Source organism: Camelina sativa, chromosome 5 (genome assembly GCF_030686135.1).
Source record: "Camelina sativa cultivar CO46 ecotype springtype chromosome 5, ASM3068613v1".
Classification (NCBI taxonomy): domain Eukaryota; kingdom Viridiplantae; phylum Streptophyta; class Magnoliopsida; order Brassicales; family Brassicaceae; genus Camelina; species Camelina sativa.
The window spans coordinates 2,591,936-2,608,769 of NC_141884.1; the positions used below are offsets into that span (position 1 = coordinate 2,591,936).

At 37.3% G+C, this 16,834-nt stretch overlaps 5 protein-coding genes across 5 annotated transcripts; 2 read left to right on the plus strand and 3 right to left on the minus strand.

Moving 5' to 3' along the window:
* Positions 1-676: 676 nt before the first annotated feature.
* On the plus strand, positions 677-1,472 carry LOC104785092 (transcription elongation factor TFIIS-like). Its single transcript, XM_010510232.2, has one exon. It carries the CDS (start codon positions 729-731, stop codon positions 1,470-1,472), a length of 744 nt encoding a protein of 247 aa, XP_010508534.2. The 5' UTR covers positions 677-728.
* A 1,148-nt stretch (positions 1,473-2,620) lies between these two features.
* LOC104785094 (transcription elongation factor TFIIS-like) lies at positions 2,621-3,358 on the plus strand. Its single transcript, XM_010510233.3, has one exon. The coding sequence runs from the start codon at positions 2,621-2,623 to the stop codon at positions 3,356-3,358; it is 738 nt and encodes a 245-aa protein (XP_010508535.2).
* A 148-nt stretch (positions 3,359-3,506) lies between these two features.
* LOC104788805 (F-box/LRR-repeat protein At2g42720-like) lies at positions 3,507-5,766 on the minus strand. Its single transcript, XM_019245167.2, has 4 exons — positions 5,515-5,766; positions 4,448-5,362; positions 4,071-4,211; positions 3,507-3,989 (listed from the first exon to the last, which is right to left on the minus strand). The coding sequence occupies exons 2-4, from the start codon at positions 5,351-5,353 to the stop codon at positions 3,699-3,701; spliced, it is 1,338 nt and encodes a 445-aa protein (XP_019100712.2). The 5' UTR covers positions 5,354-5,362; positions 5,515-5,766; the 3' UTR covers positions 3,507-3,698.
* Positions 5,767-9,733: 3,967 nt separating this feature from the next.
* Positions 9,734-12,658, minus strand: LOC104785095 (uncharacterized). The gene is made up of 10 exons (XM_010510234.3): positions 12,003-12,658; positions 11,415-11,492; positions 11,230-11,271; positions 11,041-11,143; positions 10,792-10,856; positions 10,652-10,696; positions 10,440-10,547; positions 10,268-10,355; positions 10,127-10,173; positions 9,734-10,044 (listed from the first exon to the last, which is right to left on the minus strand). The coding sequence occupies exons 1-10, from the start codon at positions 12,576-12,578 to the stop codon at positions 9,967-9,969; spliced, it is 1,230 nt and encodes a 409-aa protein (XP_010508536.2). The 5' UTR covers positions 12,579-12,658; the 3' UTR covers positions 9,734-9,966.
* An 89-nt stretch (positions 12,659-12,747) lies between these two features.
* LOC104785096 (sec1 family domain-containing protein MIP3) lies at positions 12,748-16,587 on the minus strand. Its single transcript, XM_010510235.3, has 7 exons — positions 16,288-16,587; positions 16,000-16,143; positions 15,660-15,809; positions 14,969-15,412; positions 13,273-14,808; positions 13,116-13,184; positions 12,748-13,016 (listed from the first exon to the last, which is right to left on the minus strand). The coding sequence occupies exons 1-7, from the start codon at positions 16,333-16,335 to the stop codon at positions 12,888-12,890; spliced, it is 2,520 nt and encodes an 839-aa protein (XP_010508537.2). The 5' UTR covers positions 16,336-16,587; the 3' UTR covers positions 12,748-12,887.
* Between the last annotated feature and the right edge of the window lie 247 nt (positions 16,588-16,834).

Here is a 16,834-nt window from a genome sequence, read left to right on the forward strand (position 1 = left end):
TTGCCGATCGTGGCACGTGTCAGCTACTTGTCTTATGTGTCTCTTCACGCTTTTACTACCCGCCAAAACATATTATTTCTTTGCTCTATCCTTCTCCCACACGAAATTAGATACTTAAAATAGGCTAAAAAATTTGCATAATAATATAATACAAGAAATTAATTTCATAACCCACCAATTTTGAGTTTTGTGTTTTCATTAACTGTGATTTTGTTGGTTTTTGCTAGGTTTTAGCCACTTAGCAGAACATTATTATAAGATGATTAAGGATATAATTCTTAATTAGTTCAGATCGATATATTGAAATAGATAAAAAAAATGACATAGCTTTATTCGGAATGTTCAGATATTTGATTTGTTGAGTCTTCTATTTTTTTTTTTTTTTGTAAATACGTTGGTTGTTTTAATAATAATAAGTCCCCACAATCACATGAAGAAAGATGGGAACTCTTTCAGAACTACAAAGAAAAAAGGAAATTTCAAACAGACTTGGATAGCAAGTCAAATAAATAAACTAGGATCATGAAACTAATTATGAACAAATCCTACTTGGAATTGGATTAGAGAGTCTAACGCGCTTACTCTCTCTACATATAAACATATCTGATACCATTCTAATAATTCCCAGTATCTCTTTTCTTTCGTTTGCTTCCAAACCCTGATTTGAAATAGAGAGAGAGAGAGGCAGAGAGCAAACACACACAAAAGATCTATCAAGAACGAGAACGATGCAGAGACAAGAGTTCTTGGAGTTGTTCGAGGCAGCACTTCGAGCGGCTAAGTCTGTGAGAGGTGTTGAGGATTCTCCCGAGGTTTCGAGGTTTGTAGACGCCATGAATCGTTTGAAACAAGCTCCCAAGTCACTTGCTTGTGACGTTGTCTGCACAACGTCCTCCATGGGGAAGGGTTTGAGATTCTTCAACGATCACAAAAACCCCCAGATTCGATCGGAAGGAAAGCTTCTTTGGAACCTTTGGCTGCGGATTCTTTACGCTTCGGGTAGAGAACAGAGCCGTAATGAAGACACAACTCCGGTGAAGATGATTCCAACAATGAAGAAGACAGGAGATTCAAAAAGAGACAAGGTGCGTGAGATTCTTCAAACATCGTTGACTAAAGTTGCTAATGAGGTTGTTGAGACGGAGATGAAGACACGAGTCGCTGCTTGTGATCCTTGCGCTGTGGCTGTATCTGTGGAATCTGCAATGTTTGACAAGTTAGGTTGTTTCATGGGACCTCAAAAAGCTAAGTACCGTTCGATTCTGTTCAACATGGGAGACAGTAACAATCCTGATTTGAGGAGGAAAGTGTTAATTGGCGAGATCAATGGAGAGAGGCTCGTGACAATGGAGAGACAAGAGATGGGGAGCGAGCAGCTTCGGAAGGAGCTTCAAAGGATTCAAGAGAGAGCAAGATTTAAGGAAGAGAGCCGAATGAATATGCTTCGATCAGCTGATCTGATCATGACTTAGCAGAGATTTAGTCAGTTTGACTATTGTATATAATCTCAGTGTTCTTTTTCATAACTCGACACATTCTTTTTATTTGTAATCTTAGTACGATGATTTTTTCAAGTTGTTTCTAAACCTGGGTTATAAAGACTCTCTTGACAATAAAAAGGAATGTTCCATATATAATATAAACTGACAATAAGCACACAGTTTATCTCATGTCTGCTGGCAAGGTTTCTGTCATAAACCAAATACAAAGACTTAAGAGATTAAAAAGGACTTAGCAAAAACCACTCAATAGGCTTTTGCTTCTTTTTTTTGGTTTAGTTAAAATATGGCTTGGATTTGATGAAGCTCTTGGAAGCTTCAAAAGATGGGCACTTGGATGTTATGATCATTAGCCAAAGAGGAAGAGAGCTTACTGATGTGGTGATGAGTTATGAAATCAGTCTGACTTTATTGTTGTATCAAGCAGAGATTTTTTCACATGTGTTTATACATATTTTTGTTTTCTCGTCTTCTCTCGTGTAACCTTTTCTTGTTCAGAGTCTAACAGTAACAGTCTAGTGCAATTGTAATTCTTTAGGCCAGTCTGTTATGGAAGCAAGATATGGGAAAGACATATGTATGTTTCACATCATCGTCACTTTTTTGAGGTTACTATTTTAGGATGATTAAGGTTCTAATATCACCCTTTTAAGGATATAATTCTTAGTTCAGAACTTCAGATATATTAGAGTTGAATGGATAAATTTATAATGGATTTAATACACAAATTAAAAAATTCGGTATGTTGAGATATTGATTTGCTGAGTCTTTTTCCTTTTTCTTTGTGTAAGTTGATTTGATAATAATAAGTCCCTCCTGTACTATAATCACATGAAGAAAAATGGAAACTCTATCAGAACTACAAAGAAAAAAAGGAAATTTCAAACGTACTTGGATAGCAAGTAAATTAAATAAACTAGAAACTAATGAACAAATCCTACTTGGATTTGGATTAGAGTCTAACGCGCTTACTCTCTCTATATAAACATATCTCTTACCAATCCTAACCATTCCCAGTGTCTCTTCTCTTTCGTTTGCTTCCAAACCCTGATTAGATCGTGAGAAAGAGAGAGAGAGAGAGAGAGCAAACACACACAAAAGACCCATCAAGAACGAGAACGATGCAGAGACAAGAGTTCTTGGAGTTGTTCGAGGCAGCACTTCGAGCGGCTAAGTCTGTGAGAGGTGTTGAGGATTCTCCCGAGGTTTCGAGGTTTGTAGACGCCGTGAGTCGTTTGAAACAAGCTCCTAAGTCACTTGCTTGTGAAGTTGTCTGCACAACGTCCATGGGGAAGGGTTTGAGATTCTTCAACGATCACAGAAACCCCAAGATTAGATCGGAAGGAAGGCTTCTTTGGAATCTTTGGTTACAGATTCTTTACGCTTCGGGTAGAGAACAGAGCCGTCATGAAGAAACAACTCCGGTCAAGATTCCAACAATGAAGAAGACTGGAGATTCAAAACGAGACAAGGTGCGTGAGATTCTTCAAACATCGTTGGCTAAAGTTGCTACTGAGGTTGTTGAGACGGAGATGAAGACACGAGTTGCTGCTTGTGATCCTTGCGCTGTGGCTGTATCTGTGGAATCTGCAATGTTTGACAAGTTAGGTTGTTTCATGGGACCTCAAAAAGCTAAGTACCGTTCGATTCTGTTCAACATGGGAGATACTAACAATCCTGATTTGAGGAGGAAAGTGTTAACTGGCGAGATCAATGGAGAGAGGCTCGTGACAATGGAGAGACAAGAGATGGGGAGTGAGCAGCTTCGGAAGGAGCTTCAAAGGATTCAAGAGAGAGCAAGATTTAAGGAAGAGAGCCGAATGAATATGCTTCAGTCAGCTGATCTGATCATGACTTAGCAGAGATTTAGTCAGTTTGACTATTGTATATAATCTCAGTCCTCTTTTCATAACTATAAATATTGTTGAATTGTAATTTCAATACAATGATTGGTTCAAGTTGCTTCAAGTTCATGAATTTTTCTAAACCTGGTTTATAAAGACTCTATTGACAATAAAAAGAAATGTTCCATATATAAAAGTAAAATGACAATAACCACACAGTTTATCTCATGTCTGCTGGCAAGGTTTCTGTCATAAACCAAATACAAATTAAAGACTTCACATTCAAGAGATATTAGAAAGGACTTAGCAAAACCATAAGCATCCTCAGTAGGCTTTTGCTTTTTTATCTATTTGGTTAAGGTATGGCTTCGATCTTGCAGTTTGATGAAGCTCTTGGAAGCGTCAAAAGATGCTGTACATTGATGGGCACTTGGATGTTGTTTACCGCACAAAGTTTCAGCAGCTCAAGACATGGTAGCTTCTCTAAGAAATGCTTCACTTGTAACAGATCTCTTAGAACTCCTTGATAGCCCCATATCTCCAGCACTTTTACTCGAGAAGATGACAGGCAAGACGGCCTACCCTCCCAAGTTGCAGAGCAAACACATGCATCCCCACATTTTGAAGTTCCGTAGTGCTCTAGACCCTGATGTATAAAGGAGACAAAGTTATAGACATATCGGTATATATGGCGTTTAGAATATGTCAGTCTGCTATGATGAGATACCTTGAAGATGAGAGTTTCAAGATTTGGAGAGTTCTTGATAAGAAGTGGCAGAACTTGCCATCCTTGCTTCTTGTCACTTGCGATAGATAGACAGACAAGGTTGTCGAACATGGGTAAATCTTGACCGGAGTAGTAAAACAGCTGCAACAAAACCAAATCAGCTGGTCATTACTCAAGTCATACAATATTTGAATCAGAAACTCAATTAAACGGATCCAGTTTGCCATCAGAAGACTGTAATGCCAATTAAGATCATACTACCACCACAGGACTTGGTGAAGAAGACACAGAACCTAACCAATCTTGGTCTATCCTTATTTTATTTTATTGAGCAGCAAATGACTGTTACAACAATAAATAAATAATAGAAGACTGACCTCAAAAGCATCACTAGTTAAGTGAAGGACCTTAACATTTCTGATTGCAGTGATGAGATCCATCAGGTCAGCAGAAACTAAATGAGCATATCCAGCTCTTAGTGCCCTTAATCGTTGTTCTTCTACCCAAAGATTGAGTCTAGCTTCGATGAGGGAATCCAAGTTAAGATTTGCATACTTGCTCCCAAATATACAAGAAAGTTCCAAGTAGACAAGATTGGGAACATCAAGAGAGATGATGGGGATATTAAAGAATCGGATGCGTAGTCTCCTTAGAGATGGAGAAGACACAGAAACACACTTTGTTTTCCAACGCATATCATCAAGAACCAGTTCTTCAAGCAAAGGGCAACGAGGTAGAAGAGTTTCAAGGACATCATGACCTCCTTCTAAATCAACAGTGTCAAGACATAAAGTCTTAAGCATAGGAAGATAAACATCCTGATGAGAAAGCTTGATTTTAAAACCACGTCCTAGCCTCAGCTTAACCAGTATCTTGCTCTTGAAGATCAACAAAGGCACATGGTGACGTTCTCCTTGGAAAGTGATGAACAGATCAAGATCCACAAGACCACCAAGCTGAAACACATTGCATATCCAGTAATGAACACGAGATGGGTCTATTCCAAATAGATGAGGGAGATGAATCTTCAAAGCGAACTTCTTTACTGGCGACTTGCCTCGCCGAATGAGCAAACTCTCCACAAAATCCATGAAATCTTGGGAATGGTCATGCCGGTATTGAATAGCCTCATCAAGCACATAATCAAGGTTAAGACTTGGATTCAAAACAAACACATTCCTCCACCTATGAGAGAGTAACGAAGTCGAAGCAGCATGTTTTGAGGGGAGAAAGGATAAGATGTGCCCAAGAACCTCATCTGGTAAAAGGCTGAGCCTATCCATTACCAAACCCTAAAACACAGAATCAAAAAGAGACAAAATTTCAATAACTAGACTCAGAAACAGCAGCCACAGAGTTCAAAGTTCCATTTTTTTTTTTGTATGCCTTGGATTCAACGAGAGATAGTGATCTCAAACCATCAATACCCAAAGAAAAAACGTACCTTGCTAACCGCAACAGAGGCGGCGGATAAATTGACGAAAGCTCTCAAAACTCAATCCCAAATTAGGGTTTTGGAAATGGGAGAGAAGAGCAGCACATCATCGGTCGAAATTGTGAAAAATGAGAGGAGCAGGGCAAGTTTAAAAGTCGTCCGCGTCCAAAGTATATCAAAAAGACCCGCCGAGGAGTATTACTACCAAAACGACGTCGAATTAAATAACACTCGTTTTGGTTATACTGTTATTGATCGGTCAATAGGTATGGAGGGATTTGACAATATATTTAGTGCTAGTCAAACATTTTTTTCCCAGTTTAGTAGTGGTTTGGTTTTATTGGCTTAAATACACTTTTAGAAAATTACTATAGAAACCATTATTTTTATGATCTATGTTTGGGTTTTGGCTTAAATAAGATACTTAAAAACGAAACGGATAGGAATACAACACATAATCATATAGTGGTGCTAAGTTAAGCATTATAACGAGAAAATACTGTGAAGAAGAGATAACAAAAACTATATAACAAGCACCAAATCAATGACTATTGACTAGATCAAACAGATCAATCTCGATTTCGACGCATGTCCCAAACTGTTAGAGGTAAAGCTAATAATCGACACGGCTGATTACATAAGTTGATAAAGAGTAATCATTATTATTACGCGCAGAACGAACAATAGTATATGTGAAGAAGTGTCCTCCTTCCAACTTCCAAGTGTGTCGAAGACACCAAGTCTATATGACGCAACAGAGGACTGAAAGAGAGTAGGTATTGCAGTTATATCGTGAGCCAAAGTTGTAAAGAAGAATTAAGGAAGAACGACAAAAGATCTAGTGGACTCCAAAAATACATTATAATTTCGACGAGATCGGCGTAGCAGTTCAAATCGAACCATGAATTCTATAAACTTTAGTTCGTCGTCTCCATCTTCTCTAACTTTCAGTTTCCTTTTCACTAGACACTAATCACTCACGTAAACAGTTATATTGATCAATGTTATCAGAAACCACCATTTATAGTATATTTTAAGTACATTCTACAACTTTGGTAAGTGAATTTAACGGTGTTTTTATAGTTATAGATTGATCAATATGGGCTTATTACAAACGGAGAAGAGTAACTTCTTACTCCTCGAGATGTAAGCTGGAGTAAACTAAGTAATAGGAATGGAAGTTAAACTGATTTAAGTCTAAATAAAACCACCATATATCTTAATCAAACAAAATTTGTTTGCTATGAGTGGAGAAGAAAGACTCCTGGACTCACATAGGCATCATCAACATGTCATGACAATTTAACATTTAATCTTCTTAAGTCTTAACCATATATATATAGATTGTATAATCATATTAAACACATCATATATTCATATCTCTTTTGGAGGATCATTAACCAATATATTGTATGCTTCTTCACTTTCTTCACTCCCTCGTATAGTCTCTCATATACCGACCCTCCAGTATATCCATCGATATCCTTTTCAGTTCCGGTATTTCCTTAACCGATACCAAAACCGAAATTGGTTAATGATCTCGGACGTGGGAGGGAGCTAGTGAATAAATATATATTTTGATATATTGATTAGTGTAATTCAAAAATCGTCATTACAACAGCTGTAACCTTTTTGTTCAGATTTCAAACCTAGCATTTTGTTTTCTTAATTATAGCTTATATAATCAATTTTTAAAAATTGAATAGGGAAAATTAGAGAGAAATTAAAATCAAATTAAATTAAGTATAGCTCCACGTGTTATCCAATGGTTACTAAACGGATTCAAATCGGATACTAATTGCCCAACAATCATTCTTATGGTCTGATTTTACAATCGAACAAATCCAAACTAGGATGGGCTATCTAAGCTGGTCCTAGACTTACGTATAAAAATGTTGTGTTTGTGTTGTTCATGAATAATCTATTTTTGTATAATATCAGTTTAAAATGATAAAATAATTTATATTTAGCTTGGTGGATATGTTTGTCAGTTATCATTTATATATATCTATAATCTATGTAAACTCACATTTGGAAAATGGTATACAACCGAACAATTATATGTCAAAAGAATCTATTATCTTAAATATTCTTTTTCTTTTGTACTCAATCTCATATTATTTTGGTCAAATATGAGTGGAACAACTTAAAAACTCTCAAAGTTGATCAACTCTTGTACAAAAATATATTTGTAACCTCATTGTTTATTGAGAGATTAACGGATAATTAACTTACCAGTTTAGTCTAGGTAATTAAATGTATTCAGTTATATATTAAACACAATTATCAACTACAAAACTTCAGCAACTAACACAAAATTTCAAATGGTATATAAAAGACTTTTCATATTGAATTATGGGTTAGCTTTAATTATTGAATCTTACCCCAACTACATCAAACCTAATAGAATCCAGCCACTAACTTGTAAAATTCTACTACATTTTGAAATCCACTACCTAACCATAACCTCCATATCTTATCTCCCAGCAAACTAACTTCAAATTTCTTACCCATATGATCTAACAAATCAATTTTGCCAAGGATTATTACACAATAATTTGAAATCTTAACTAGGGCGGCGCTACGTTGCGAGTATTTACAAAAAAAAAATTTAGTATAAATATAACTTCTAAATTATTAAATCATATTGTTTGAAATAATTTAAAATGCTTTTGACGTCTTTATATCCTACACATTCTCTACATTTCTCTTCTATCATTCTCCTTCTTCCTTTTTTATTTCTCAAACCAAAAAAAAAAACCCAAACACAGACAAACAATGTCAATCTCAACTTTCACCTCTGCTCTGTTTTTCCTTCCAACAACAACACCAACACCAATAGGGTTTCACTGAAACCAAAGCCAAAGCTTGGTCTTGGTCTTCGTTTGGTTAACCAAAAGAAGATGCTAGCTCCTCTTCTTGTGAAGAAGAGAGGTGAAGATGAGAAGAAAGATGAAGATGAGAAGGTCGATGATGATGAAGCTAAGAAGAAGCTTGAGGATGAAGATGAGAAGAAGGCTCTTGCTCTTGCAATGTTTGAAGAAGTTCTCAAACATGCTCAAAAACACCCGCGAACTACGTGGTTGTCACAGCCACCAGACTTGTCGGAAGTGGAACGGTTATTTCCACTATGTCATGGGAGTTCTTTTTGGATTTTCCGACATAAAAAAACCTCTGAAGAAGTTCTTTCGCCTCCATTGTTGAACATTTGCTGAAGAAGTCTCTTCTGTTATAGCATATGATCCTTTAGCCTTCACATTAAAGGCCAGAGATGAAACTAACTGAAGAGTTCTATGAGAACTTGAACAAAACTTGAACAACAAAGCAATTCTTCAACTCATGGGTGAAACTAACAATACTAATCAATTTGATCTGAATTTTGTAAACACAATAAACAATATTTAATATAAATTCTAAATTATTAAATCATATTGTTTGAAATAATTTAATGTCACACAAGATTATGCTTAGCTTTTTTGAATCACACCATGCATAAGCTTAATGCTTTCTCTCATATTTTTCTTATAAATTTAATAATGTATTAAATCATGGATTATAAATTGAAATTACAAGCAAAAAAAATTTTAGAATTCTCTTTAACTTTACGTTACTTTTTATGTGAACCAAACCAAAATTTAACCAAAAAATTGAATCAAACCTAATTAATTAATCAGTTCAATTCAGAACAATTCCCTCCAATTTAAACTAATCGAATTTTTGGGGTGTCTAAGCTTTTTTTTTTTTTTGGTTCAAAAGGGTGTCTAAGCTAAAATTGATAAGTCATCCACATGCATTACTACTTTTCCTTTCATTTACTACTTCGGATGCCTCTTCACCATTCTGGTCATGATCCTCCTCACCGTCTCAAGTAAACTGATAATGTAGAACGTGGAGGTGGATGAGTGTTATCATTTTAGGTTGTAGAAAAGAGGTATCACAACGTTCCAACATAATGTTGGTTTTTTATTAGTCTCCAACTAAAACAATGTATTTTACAGTAAATAATGTAGTACAGTCTTAAAGAATGGATACCAAAATTAAATGAGGAAAATGAGCAAGCTTAGAAATCATAAATTCTCACTTTGGTTATACTGTAGATTGTTAAATTGATCAGTCTATAGGTATGAAGGGATTGACAATACTGTATATTTAGTGCTATCAGAGACTTGATTAGTCAAACATTTTTTTTTTAAATTGAGAGACTGAAGTGGTAATAGAAACAAACAAGGACAAAATTTGTTGTCTTATTCAAGTGAAAGGCCTTTATGGAGAAGTGGATGATAAGCGCTTTTCAAAAACAGTAACAACAAAGGTGACTAAAAGATACAAAAGCCAATTCGATCAATTGAGCAATAGACTACCTTAAGAAACAACAAATCATAATGTTTCAAAGATTCAGCATTTGGAAACAGTTGGCAAACTTTTCCTGGATAATTTAAGATTTATCATTTGGAGCCTACTTCACTTGAGCTGCAATTTGGTATGAAGATCTGCTGCTCTAGATAACGACTGTATCGATACTGGATAACCCTTTCCCATCTGCAAAAGCAAATTCTTTTAGGCTTAATGGATTCCAAACGTGTTTCTAGAAGGAGACATTGGGTTTGATATACAAGCTTACCGTGCTGCATAAGTGGAATGCATTGACATAGCCAGCATATTTTGAAGCTGCAGAAAGAAAAAAAGCAAAGACAAGTACTCTCTCATCAGCCAAACAATAATCTCTTTCAACAAAAGTTAACAAGTTCACGGTATGACTTACTCTTTTTCAATCCGGCTGGCTTTGCTAGCAAAAGGGCGTTCATGAAAGCACCAACATTCTCTCGTAAAGCGTCTTCAGGAAAGCTCATCTGGTTTTCAGGAAAGTGTTCGTTGTTAAGAATAAAGCTAATGAAAGTCAGATAAACTTCTAAGTCTTTGGGAAGAGATGTCACCTTTCCAAGTGGCACATGAAGAATCGAAGTTTTATCCATTCTAAATTTGGTATGTCCAGCTTTTGCGTCTTTGACTGCTTTCGTAACATCCTTGGTCACACTACCTTGCTACACAACAAGTATAATATTCCTTCAAATTAATTTAAGGGCAAGAGGTAAGCATACCAACTGATTCATTAGAGTAAGATGCTGAGTGAAAGAATCAAACTCACTTTGGGGTTTGGCATCAAACCGTGATTGTTAAGAATCCTTGATATCTGCAAATAAGCACAAACCATATGTATGTTATGTGAGAAGATGTCGCATCCATCATGTTCCAAAGAATTTTATATAAGTGCTCATATCCAAGAACCTTGTAAACACGGGGCATCATTTTTGGAGTTGCAAGACATCTATCAAAGTCGATCTTGCCGCTTTCTGCAGATGGAGTTATAAGTACAGATAAATAATCTAGTATTGGAACACAATTCAACAAACAAAAAGATTGTCTCGAGAAATGAGATAAGTTATGACAGAGCCAAATGCATGCATGTTCAATTGTTCATTAGATGTCAGAAGTGAATATCCGAGGAGGCTGAAGTAAAATGCATTGGTTCCTTACTCAAGATTTCTTCAATGAGCTCAAGACCACCAACGACATCAGCTCCTGCAGCTTTTGCATCCTCTGCATCAGCTCCCTCGGCAAAGAAAGCCACTTTCACATCCTGAACAAGGAAGATCATTTCTTGTATTATATAAGTGGCTGGTAAACAGAAATTTCCATCATGGATTAGAAAGACATTTCTTTTACCTTCTTAACAGAGTGGGGTAGAGCCAAAGTACCACGAACTATCTGCAGTTTAAACAGTGATATCAGTCAGTCTAGAAATAAAGCCAGGGAGAACAACTGTTTCTAAGACTAAATGATACAAGAGAAATTTAAGAACAGGCTAGAGAGATTTATGTATTTCCAGAGAAAAGAAAATCATCAAATACCAGCTCAGATCTTCCTTTTTCAATGCCCAACCTCACGTGCGCCTCAAGAGTTTCATCAAATTTAGCCTTCGCATTGGCCTGAACCATTCATCAAAACAGCATCAGAACGGAAAAATATATGAATTATAAGGAATGCACAAATTAATGAGTCCATATTCACGTTAAAGCATCGCTCTGTCCTCCCTCACACTACTTGAAAACCAACTCAGCAACAACCATTACCAGTTTACAAAATCCACAACTCTTAACAGTACCATCATTAGACAAAACTTGCAAGATCTATTTACTCATTTAAAGTTCCCTACGTAAGAACATAGCCCCCTCTAAACTAATCCACAGCTCGCACCAAAGCTACCAAGCCTTCTATGAGACGTCCTATGTTTACATCATAAAATCAAATAATCCCAATGATCTTAGCATCCTTTATAATACTCATTTAAAGTCCCCTAGCTACGAAACAAGTAAAAGACAAAAAATCCTTTGACACAAAAAAGTTCATGGAACCCTAAATAGTGTAAAGCTTCCATTCTATTACAATGGCAGCTAAGTTTGAGAAATCAATCATGTGGGTGTAAACTGAATCCTGACCTTAATCTCTCTAATGGCCTCCATGAGATCGAAAATAGGTTTCTTTCCATGTTTCAGCTCTGGTTTAAGCAAAGTCGGCAAAGGAAGTGAAGAAGTATCCTCTTCAACAGCATTAGCTCTTAAGAACCTTCTTCTAGCTCGATTCTCTAATTCAATCCTCTTCCTCTCTCTCTCCATCTCCTCCGGAGTTCTCTCTCCTTCATCCTCGCCGGCGACTCGATCCTCAGGAAGCGGAGCCACACGCTGAGCGTAAGAAACCGGATTGATCGATTGAGAGTCTTTCACGTATCTGATTTCTTCTCTTGTCCAGCTCGAACGGTTCGCTGACTCCGAGGGTTGGTTCAGATTCTCCGCCGATTCAACATTGGTTGGTTCGGGTTTCTCATCTTTGGGTTTGGCGGCGTACGAGACTGGCTCGATTGTGACGGGCTTTTTGTGAGATTCGTTTGAATCGGGGGGAGACGGGTTCGAAGCGGATGGTGGTGGTGAGGAAGAGAAGAGTCTTGGGATTTGTTGAAATCGGATGGTTAGACCTTGGCGGCGAGCTTGAGAGAGTAGAAGCTTCATAGCTGCCATTGTTTCTTCTCACTCACTCGAGGTTTTTCGTGTGAAATGTGATTTTTTGGGGTTTAAGAGGATTTCTCAATTTTATAACTTAAAAGCTTTTTCTGTAAATGTTGCAAAGATTGAGGGACCAAAGATGTAAATAATTTGGCGATAGAATTATTAACGCGCTTATTCACAATTCATACCCAATTCTCTTGTTTTCTTTCGAAAATGGAACTATAGTTTTATAAAGTTAACATTTGATCATATTTTTTCTAATACATAGCTTTACAAGCTAATAACAGAGGGGTTATGAGAGTGAGGTTTGTTTGGAAGAGATCAAAAATGGCTGAACTGTCCAAGCAATAAGTCGAACATGTCGTCAGGAGTTAGAAGTGTCGTTCCTCCAATAACAAGATTAGTGTCCGGTCTTCCGCTCTCTGATACAGCCTCTTGAGCTTCCAAAACCTTTGACAATGGAGGAAACAGTGACAGAAACAGTTCTTAAAAAGATGGTCAGGCCAAAGACATATGAATGAGATTTTTTTTTGTGGTGAAGAAACTAACCTCTAAACCATTGATTCCTCCAATGACAAAGACAAGAATGACACTCTGGTCTGCTAGACTCGGTTTTGCCTGCAGTAGTAATACTGACATCAGTGTCTATCTTGTGGAGGATGGCGGAAAGAATAAAGTATAGGTAGAGAGAAATGGTCTAACAAACCTGACCAAGACCAAACCTTCCAAACCCGCTTTTTAAAAACCTTCCGACAGTAGAAGAATGGTATTCTAAACCAGGTATCTCTTGTTTGCTCAACACTTTTGATATAAGCCTGTAGAGTAGCCCTTTGTTTCCAGAAGGATCGCCAGAAAAGTTGTTTTCTGAAGCCAATGAGCCTTCTCTTAATGGTAGATTCCTTGTTCTTAGACTCGATAACTTGTGGAGAAACCTAAATAAGCTGTCTACTCTATCACGCAAATCCAGCTTCAGCTGCATATCGTCATATGACTCATCTGCTTTACTATTGTCAACTTCTTCCTCTTCCTCGTCACCCCATTTTCCCCATGGATCATCATCAAGAGCATCAATGTCTAAGTGATCATCAGAGGGGCTTTCTTTGGTTTCCTCTGACTTGAGACGATTCAATCGGCCCTCAAGCTCTTCTGTCAACCCATTTAGAAACTTGAGATTTCCAACTGATGGATTCTCGAGAACAGCATCGACAATGGCTTCTTTTAGAAAATGCTCTTCTTGCCAAGAGAAAGGCCCACCTGAGCCAGATGTAGGGAAATTTTCGCCAGCAACAATGTAACCAACAATTGTAAGGAGCAGGGCATCACGAAAAGATAGCAGCCCTCGTGATGAGGTATCTGCTTTCTCATTTTTCTTCGCTTGAAGTTCTGCAACAGCGCTTTTGTTAATCAGGTCACTAATTTGAGCAGCCAATCCCTGACTCGTATCACCAGCACTCACATTTAACATCATCTCCGCACTACTAAAAGTATCCCATTTGGCACTTTGAGATTCATCAAGAGCAGCAGCTGTAGCTGCCGCTAACTGAATAATCCCTTTGTTTTTCAACAAAGACGACTGGCTTTGGGACAATGCTCTGATCATGGCCTGGAGCTCCGGTTTTGTAGCATAACCAGGACGAGCTCTAACGTTAACAGAGATATTTTCGCGACGCAGAGCCTCTTGAAGCCATTTCTTTACCAGTACACTTCCATCCTTTGTTTTCCTATCAATCATGGCCTCTAGGTAAGGTGTTCCTCTAAAACATTCAGTAGCGACAAGAGATCCATTTAGTAGTTCAGTCCAGTTGGTAGTAGATTTCTTGTCACATTCATTAACCAGACCTACATTTTGTGGATCAGAAGTGTATGAATCCCAGCCACGTAAAAAAGCTTCAACTCCTACAGGAAAACCAGAATCCCGAATCTTGCTTGGTTCTTCATTAAGCAGTTCCCCAAGCGGCACTTGAACATCAAGAGAAGGACGATTGATGCTTGGGACCCCCTGTTTAAGCTGTGCTTGTGAAGAAAATCTTTCTGCCCGAGGCAAAGATGAAAAGATACGATCGAAAAGTGAATCTCCGTGACAGCAGGGAGTGGTAAGATCAAGTGTGCGGTCAACAAGTAACAGGCCGGCAGATCGCTTGCGACGCCCTACATCATAAAGACTTGATGACATGTCTGTCAGAATCTTTCCAACATTCTTTGATAAGTCACCAAGTGAAAATATTTCCAACTTCAATTCCATCTACAAATTTTTAAAAAGCAACAACATGGTCACAAACTTCAGAAAAAGTACAGAACAAGTTAAATTAATGAAAAACAAGCGAAGCAGATATCTTCTAGTGTTCTAGCTCACGTACTTCATGAACATCATGAATAATAACGACTTCTGCATTTTTAATTACCTTAAGAGCTAGCTGGTAAAGAAAATGTGCGGTAAGAGTTGCACCAGGAGGAACATCATCAGTATCAGACATAGATCCAGTACTTATGGGAGGCAAACCAAAACTAAGAGAATCCTCATGTTGACGGGACAAGGAAGCTTCTGCGACTGATCCTTGGGAAGGTAAGACAAACGCTCGAGGAGTGAAAGGACAAATAATCAAGGGGAAGTGGTGCACCGAAACTACCAAACCTTCTACACCACCTGATGAACCATCTATATTTTCGCTAATGATAGGCTCCATAGTAAGGGATTCAAGTGCAGAAGAGAAATTAGAAACCCCTTTGTCTTTAGATATCTTGTCGCTTTTCTTAGTATGTTCATTGTAATCCTGAACAAGTAAGGTTTCGTATTCACGATACGCATCTGGACCTAGAGGCGAATCAGGGATGGCTGAGTGAGATCCCTGTACAACGTTCAAATTAATAAAGTAATTAGATGATATATCTTCAGTAACGCACGAAAACAAACACCGATTCTGAAGAGCCTTATACATAGAAAATTATCATGAAGAAAAGGGATCAGTAGTGCTGATAAGTCAATAGCTTATGATTGTACCATGAGATATGCCAATAGAAGTGTAACTTTTCACCAGGTAAAAGAAGAGATAAATAAACGAATGAGACCCAAAGAGTAGCGTTAATGATGAGCACCTCTGAAATAGACGTGAATACTGTGCAGTGCTGAACAGCTTCATGGGTGCTTAAACAACGTAGCATATATCGATGAGCATCATTGAGAAGCCGAGATGTCATAATCACAATTCTCTTCGCACAATCAGTCTTTGAATTCCAATCACCCACCTAGAGAACAATGCATCAAAAAGTCACATCATTATAAGAAATAAAGGTAATATAATTCCCTTTATACCAAAAGTATGGAACCGAGGAAAGCAAACAGAACCATTACAAGAAATAAAGAAAGCTACTACAGAAACACAATCTAAGTAGTATGCCATCTTCATTAACCACATTAAAACCGTAACGAGCTTACCGCATCTAGAGAAGTCATGTTTTCAAGACTGCAGACAGCTCGAGCACCTAGTTCCAAGAACAAAGGGTAAGCTCCTGCAAATTGAAAACTCTCTGTGCAGCCAGCATCAATATACACTATGGCATCTTTGACTTCCTCTTCTATCTGCAAAACAAACACATTTATCAACAACACACATAAATAGAGCAAAACAAGATCATTGAGAAATCGTAATGATTAAGGTGAAGCAGATCAAAACGGATAACATAATGAGACGGGAAAAAAAAAAGTGAATTCCGATTTTCTTACTTCGCGGATCGAGTTGAGACAAGATATCGCGACATCGACCAAAGCCATTGCTCTCAGCTACGTTAATCGCTAATTCAAAGAATATACTGAAATCGCAAGCTAGAATCAAAATACTACTGTGAGATGCGTTATCTGAATCAGACTACTGCCTGAACCACCGGAGAAACACCGAATTCGCTTCGCCGGGAAATTTCACCGACGACGAGCATCGTAGCCTTAGCTTTTTGATATCGTTCGTATGAACGTATCACTTTGTTGGGCTTTTACCAATTTGTGGGCTCTAAAGTTATCTCTAATAATGGGCCTATTTACTTCTACAACTCATTAAAACTCACAAAATTTAATTCTAAAATTTATATTATAATTATTATTTTTTTCTCTCTAACAAATAGAATTATAGAAACATATCTTTGCAAATTAATGTAACACATGATAGATAAGTTACTGGTTTTAGGGGTGCATTTGATGTTTTTAAAGAGTGTAAAATGATAATCAAAGTATATAATGAAAAGATAAGTCAATATGAATTTAATATTAGGTGTTGACA

What these genes read in the sequence shown, in the direction of transcription:
- LOC104785092 (XM_010510232.2), top strand. Translation starts at nt 729, where the DNA reads ATGCAGAGACAAGAGTTCTTGGAGTTGTTCGAGGCAGCACTTCGAGCG.
- LOC104785094 (XM_010510233.3), top strand. Translation starts at nt 2,621, where the DNA reads ATGCAGAGACAAGAGTTCTTGGAGTTGTTCGAGGCAGCACTTCGAGCG.
- LOC104788805 (XM_019245167.2), bottom strand. Translation starts at nt 5,353, where the DNA reads ATGGATAGGCTCAGCCTTTTACCAGATGAGGTTCTTGGGCACATCTTA. An exon ending in TAACTAGTGATGCTTTTGAG is followed by an intron (nt 4,212 to 4,447) that starts GTCAGTCTTCTA and finishes GTTTTGTTGCAG; the next exon opens with CTGTTTTACTACTCCGGTCA. An exon ending in TTGAAACTCTCATCTTCAAG is followed by an intron (nt 3,990 to 4,070) that starts GTATCTCATCAT and finishes TTTATACATCAG; the next exon opens with GGTCTAGAGCACTACGGAAC.
- LOC104785095 (XM_010510234.3), bottom strand. Translation starts at nt 12,578, where the DNA reads ATGGCAGCTATGAAGCTTCTACTCTCTCAAGCTCGCCGCCAAGGTCTA. An exon ending in AGGCCATTAGAGAGATTAAG is followed by an intron (nt 11,493 to 12,002) that starts GTCAGGATTCAG and finishes TGAATGGTTCAG; the next exon opens with GCCAATGCGAAGGCTAAATT. An exon ending in CATTCCACTTATGCAGCACG is followed by an intron (nt 10,045 to 10,126) that starts GTAAGCTTGTAT and finishes TTGCTTTTGCAG; the next exon opens with ATGGGAAAGGGTTATCCAGT.
- LOC104785096 (XM_010510235.3), bottom strand. Translation starts at nt 16,335, where the DNA reads ATGGCTTTGGTCGATGTCGCGATATCTTGTCTCAACTCGATCCGCGAA. An exon ending in TATTCACGTCTATTTCAGAG is followed by an intron (nt 15,413 to 15,659) that starts GTGCTCATCATT and finishes AACGTTGTACAG; the next exon opens with GGATCTCACTCAGCCATCCC. An exon ending in TTTACCAGCTAGCTCTTAAG is followed by an intron (nt 14,809 to 14,968) that starts GTAATTAAAAAT and finishes AAAAATTTGTAG; the next exon opens with ATGGAATTGAAGTTGGAAAT.